This window comes from Fukomys damarensis, unplaced genomic scaffold, assembly GCF_012274545.1.
Source record: "Fukomys damarensis isolate Sample0158 unplaced genomic scaffold, DMR_v1.0_HiC HiC_scaffold_27, whole genome shotgun sequence".
In the NCBI taxonomy this organism is placed as follows: Eukaryota; Metazoa; Chordata; class Mammalia; order Rodentia; family Bathyergidae; genus Fukomys; species Fukomys damarensis.
In genome coordinates, this window is record NW_022900939.1 from 31,589,993 (window position 1) to 31,596,506 (window position 6,514).

At 43.2% G+C, this 6,514-nt stretch overlaps 1 protein-coding gene across 2 annotated transcripts in view; it reads right to left on the reverse strand.

Annotated features, from left to right (window-relative positions):
- Positions 1-6,508, reverse strand: part of Fam120a (family with sequence similarity 120A) — a 93,837-nt gene extending 87,329 nt beyond the window's left edge. For both annotated transcript variants that reach the window (XM_033756800.1, XM_010607640.2), the window contains exon 1: positions 6,225-6,508. In XM_033756800.1, the coding sequence (XP_033612691.1) occupies positions 6,225-6,479 (255 nt within the window). In that variant the 5' untranslated portion in view covers positions 6,480-6,508. The remainder of the gene's footprint in view (positions 1-6,224) is intronic.
- Positions 6,509-6,514: the final 6 nt, after the last annotated feature.

Sequence of the window (6,514 nt, forward strand, 5' to 3'; positions counted from 1 at the left end):
AAAAAAAAAAAAAAAAAAAAAAGTTAATGATGTCATCTGGGTCAATATTACCTAGGCAATTATACTTGCAATCTTATTCATTGATTATAGTTTTTTTTAATGGTACCAGGGATTGAACTTGGGTCCTTGTACTTGCAAGACAGGTGGCAGCACCACTGAGCTAAATCCCCGGCCTGATTATAGTTTTTTACCCACACTGTACCCACCCCTCATGACTTGGCTCTATAAAACTACCTGGAGAAGTGAGCTCACTGGCAGCCCATTCAGGATCCCTCCTAATGCTCAGTTTATTGTGTTTTGTTTTTGGTACCGGGATCAAATTTGGGACCTTGAGTTTGCGAGGCAGGTGGTATCTAAATCCTTGGCCTTCTCAGGAACTATCTCTATTTCCCAAAAAATTTTCCTACTCTAAAAAAAAAACAAAAAAACAAAAAACCAATACACCAGTAAAGAGGTGGGTCCAGATCAGAATGTAGCCAAAAGTCTTGCTTTGGTAATTTCAAATAAAGTATGGATTCTAGCTCTCTTGAGAAATCTAAAGCCATGGCAATGTGTACTCCTCCATTCTGCTTGACTTTCAAAATGTGCTCACTCTTGAATCTATTGAGGGTAGATATAACCTCTATAAGGGTTGGACAAATTACGGAATACTATGCACACAAGAGAAAGAATGAAGACTCCAAGTATAAATATGGAATTTTTTTACATAATAAAAAATTCACATAATAAAAAATCAATACATGTCTAGTACGATCACACTAATGTTAAAAATGACAAACTATATGACAATATATAAGATATGACAAAACATATGGTCTACACAGCCACTGTGGAAAATAGCACAGTAAGTCTTCAAAAAAGTCAAACACAGAAGAAAGAAAGAGAAAAAGGAAAAAGAAGCCACACATCATGATGCACGCCTGTAATCCCAGCAAGTGGGAGGGTAAGGCAGGAAGATCACGGCTGAGTTCAAGGCCAGCCTGAGCTACATACCAAAACCCTGTGGCCAGGGGTTCAGCTCAGTTGTAGAACTGCATGCTCTACTTGCACACATGAGACCCAGAGATCAATTCCCAGCACCAAGAGGAAAAAAAAAGTTAGAATTATCATATAATCCAGCAATTCTACTTCTAAACATATACCCAAAAGAATTAAAAATCAGGGACTCAAAGATGTTTGTGTACCATGTTCATAGAAGCATTATTCATTATTCAGAAGTCAAAAAGCAGAAACTCAAATATCCATCAATGAAAAAAATGAATAAGCAAAATGTATCATAGACACACGTTAGAATATTAATTAGCTTTAAAAAGAAATTCTGCCCCATGCTACATGACTGAACCTTGAAGATATTATGGTAAATTATGCAATCTACAGTCATGCATTCATAGGATTTCAATGCCTGACTGAATCATATAGTACAGTGTTCCTCTCATAAGATTGTTTTTTTTTTTTAGAGGATTCTGCTCTGTAGTCCAGGCTAGTCTTGCACTCACTATGTAGCCCAGGCTGACCTTGAATTCAGGGCAATCCTCCTGCCTCAGTTTCTCAAGTGCAGACATGTGCCACCACACCCGGCCCTAACCTTATAATGGGGGTGAAGAATTCCTAGCTTGCATTTTTACGTTTCCACATTTAGACACACAAATACTTATAATTGCGTTAGAACTGCCTGGTCCTATGGTATCAGCATAGTAACATGCCATACAGGGTTGCAGCCTAGGAACAACAGGTTTAGCATGCAGCCTGTAAACCTATACTGCTTAGGTTTATGTTAAATACATCTAGGAAATTGTCCCTGTTGTAAGCCATCACATGACAGTAGTCACAAAACTGGTACATTACAGAAAAATACTTTTTAAAAGGATGACTATTTTGGTGAAGTATTTCCCAGCCAATTTAAAGTTCTCTAAGAATTAAGAATAATAAATAAGAAGGGCCAGGATTTAGCTCAGTGGCACCTTGCCTGCCTCACAAACACAAGGTCCTGAGTTTGATTCCCAGTACCAAAAAAGAAATACGCATAAGAAACTATCATTTCTCAGGGTCTGATGATGGGTGCCTTTCTCTTTGCGGGGGCAGGGGGGCGCACAGGTACGGGGATTAAATTTGGGTACTTGTGCTTGTGAGGAAGGCAGTGGAACCACTGAGCCAATCCTCAACCCGGTGCTTTTCTTTTTCATAAAATCCTTGCTGCTCCTATTCTACCTGGAAAAAAGAGATGCTTTGCTCTCAGAATTGGTATGGGAGCAAACTGGCAGGCACACACCCAAAGTACTCCCAATCAGCCAAACTGAACAGCCCTTCACTCTTGAAAGGGTTACTGGTAACTTATTTCCTGCCACTGAACTGGCAGATCCTGATTCTGCAGAGGTAAAATGTGGCAGTAAGGCACTGAGACTTGCATGAAGGAACAAGTGCAAGAAATCGGCCTAGCAAGCCCTCGGTCTGGTATCAGGTAGTTCCCCTCACCCACCCACACACAAGAAGGGAAAACATCATCCCTAAAAACAAACATGTTATTATGCTAACCATAAAAATTTCAAACTATAGTCTAATCTCAAATTGTTCCACTGTCTTAAAACAGTAAGCTTTAAGTAATCAGAGCACCAATGTAATAAAATTCCAATGGAAGACAATTCAGGTTAAGATCTGAAGGATTTCATGGGCAAACCTTCACACCTATGCCACCAGTCTTAGTCTTGCATAAGAGCTTTTAAGAAAGTGATTAGATGCTACCAAGATTTTTAAAAAATCAAAGGTTATGATGACTGAATGCACAGAAGAGAAATCTGGTAGCCACTAAAGCCAAGTTCAAATTAGGCTGTTTAGTCTCTTGAACAAAATTAGATCAAACACAGGCCAACTTCTAATGGTCAGAGAAATATTAAATATAACCATATCAAAAACATAGTAGTACTTTATCAAAGAAACACTAAGCAAGGATGAAAGGAAAATGTCTGTCAATTTATCAAAATGCTACAAAAGCAGGGCTGGTGATTTAGCTCAGTGGTGCCATGCCTGCCTCGAAAGTGCAAGGTCCTGAGTTCAATCCCTGGTACTGGGAGGGAAAAAATGCTAGAGAAGGCCAATAAAATGGTAAGGTTTTGTATGAGAAATGTCTTTTAAACAACATTATATAGAGTTAAGTGTTCATATCAATACCTTTGCAATGTTTGATCTTTTTAAAAATAGTAATCATTGCTGGGTATGTTGACACACACCTCTAATTCTAGCACGCGGGAGGCTGAGGCAAGAAGAGACTGTGACTTTAGGGCCAGCCTACTGCATAGTGAGACCCTGTCTCAAAAAAAAAAATAGTAACTGTTATACAATAAACATACATAAATGTATATTTTACAAAAAAACTCCCCAACTGTTTTCCAGAGTGGTGATGTCACTTTACATTCCCATCAGCAGTGTACAAGGTTCCAGGGGCTTGGCGTTCTTGCTAGCACTGTACTTGGTATTGTTCAGTCTATTTCATTTCACCCATTCTAATGCACATGCAGTGTTACCTCACTGGGCTTTAATTTTTCACCATTTGGGGGGGGGTATCTTTTAAAATAGCAGTATATACTGTCTCACTCCCTTAAACAGACAATACTAAAAGATAAATTATTCTGACTCAAAAGTCCTTATAGAATAAACATTGTACTACCCTCCAGGACTACTGAAGTACATAGGGTTGTTTTTCTTTTTCTAAAATAGCTCCAGAATTATGTCTGCTTTTTAGAGCTTTTTAAATCTTCCCCCTTGTCACTTCTTGCTTAATGGTGCTCCTGCTTCTGGCAGACCTACCTGTTCACCCTCTTTCTCAAACTGAGTTGAGAAAATGGATAACTACATTTATTAGAATTACATCTAAAAGGGAGGGCAGTCTGTGAGTGAGAGAGCTTAATGGGTTCTTCAGCAAGGGAAGAGCTATTTTTTCCTACGTTGTACCTAAACTTCTTGACATCTGGCTTGGTGGCTGAGAATTTCTAGTAACTTAATTTCCTAGGTGAGGCTGACAGGTAAGGGACCACCAGGAAAGGAGTCATTACAATATTAGCCTGTGCAACTAGCATTGTACTATAATTCTACAGCAGAAATTAAAAACGTATCTAAACTCAATATAGACAAAATGAGCTTTGTATCCAGAGATGCAAGTAGAATAGGTTATTAAAATATGATTTAAGTCTTGATTCCAAAAACACATTGGTCAAAACTCTGAGCACCTGCTAGGTATGTGAGATATTCAAGAGTGCAAAGATAAAAAAGATTTTACAATTAAAAAACAAGACATTTCTTTCAAAACATACAACCATACAGATAGATAAACTGATTCTAATCCAAAGTAATATTTACAGTATTCCTTGGAAAGTCACTTGACTAGCCTGTGCAGTTACCAAAAAAGCAAGTAAGTACAGCTCACCCTTATCTCATAATCATTAAACTAGTCCATTAGAGTTCCCCATCTCTGAACAGGATAAAACTGTGAGAATACTTTTACGGTTTCTATTGGAAGGGATCAAATCCCAGAAATGGCATCTCTTTCCTTTCCTGAAAGCCTCAGGCTCAAAACGTGAGCGGCACACTTTGCCTCTCAGCCGAACTTCCCTGAGGAAAGGCACAACGAGTATCTGCCAGGCTCTCGGGCCAATCACCACTCCTCCAGCAGCCTCTACCCACATACTTAAAACCATTTCACCAATTGCAACAGGATCCTGGGTGGGACTTCCGCTATCATTTTAGGCTTAACTACCACCATCTCATCACAGGCAGTGGGGGCAATCAGGAAGACGGAGCGTTTCACAAACTTTGAATTCAAGCACAGTTTCCAGAAAAATAAAACAAGCTGGAAAAGAGAGAAAGTCCTTTAAAAAAAAAATACTTCCCCCCAAAAAACTGTGTTAAGGAAAATGCAGCAATTAAAACTTGTGTTTATCTTTCCAGTCAATGCCTGGGCCCTGAAGTTCTCCTACAACCAGTTTTGGCAGAGGAGCCCTCTGCTAAAGAGACAGCACAAGCTGACAACGTAGAACTCTTATTACCCACCCACCAGGGCACTGCTGAAGGTCACTGAACACTGTGCACTAGAGAAATAGACCCTGCAAGTTTATGGCCTGTGTTGCTTGGCCCCAAAATTTTTATTCCCCAATTTGAACTATTTCTTTCGCATCAGATATAAAAGAAATGAAGTTCTTTTAAAAGACTCTAAATCACAAAACTGACAAAATCCTCTCCTGTCAAATTTACAATTCCTTGAAATCTAACACATATACACAAAACCAGACAATTTCTCTGAAATCTCATCTTCAAAAGCACAAGGTTCTGCGATCTGAATCAGAGCAGAATGCAAAAATCTCCTACACAAACTTCTACAGCTATGGAGTAAATTCTACTTCCAGCTTGCTTTACCCCATGGGCTCGGCGATTCCCCCTCTTTCACTATTTATTTTACAGGCCTCCAAGGTAAACCTGTTGCTGAGAAAGATCACACTAATTCGGAAAATGAGCTTATTGGAAAGGTGAAAGCAAATAGGTAACCTGCCCACCTCCAAAAGAGTAATAGGAAAGATATTGGAGATGGTGGCACTGTCAATCCGAGTTGTTGTGTGGGGCTCCCCACCAACCCTCGAGGGTCCTCACATGTCTGCGAGGCCTAAGCAGGCCAGACGGGCGGACTTGAACACTGTGCGGCCTGAACCACTAGAAATCCATCTCGCGTTCGTCGGGCCAGCTTCGGGCCCGCACTAGAGACCCGTGTTCCACAGCCCAGCGACAAGCTGCTCCCCGGTGGAAGGGCTCCCAGAGCTAGGTGGCCTGGTCCCGGCCATTGCACAGGCAGGACCACTCGGGGCCTACCCTCGACTCACGTCGGGTCTCCGACCCCGGCTCAGCCCTGACCCGAGCCGTAAGGACCCCAGGCTCAGCCCTTACCCCGGGCACGAAGCACCCAAGGCCCAGCCCTTATCCCGGGCACGAGGAGCCCCAAGCACAGCCTTGATCCTGAGCACGAGGTACCCAGGCCCAGCCTTGACTCCTGCCTGTCGGATCCCGGGTCCGGCCCTGAGTCTTGGCCGAAAGGACCCCGACACGTGGGACCCCAGACTCCCGAGGTGCCCTGACACGAGGGACAGCGGACCCAGCCCTGACCCCGGCACGAGGCACGGGAGCCTTGGCGGAGGGACCTCTGGACTCCCTGGACCCTGGCCCGCCCGGGTCGCCCCCAGCCGCACCTTGACGTGGAAGCGGATGAGCGCCAGGCGGATGCAGTGGGCCATGCAGACCGGGGGCAGGAACCAGACCTTGGGCGGCGGCGTGCCCTTGTTCTGGACATGGCTGACGATCTGCTGCGCCGTCTGGCGCTCGTTTCCCTGCCGCTTGACCCACTCGTGCAGCCGGGCCTTTTCGAGCGCGCCGTTAAAGAAGACGAAAAGCTCGATGTTGCCGCCGAAGCAGGCCTTGGCGAGGGCCGCCAGGTAGCCGAGCATGTGGTTCCACTGGCCACCGCTAACCCAGTCGGTGT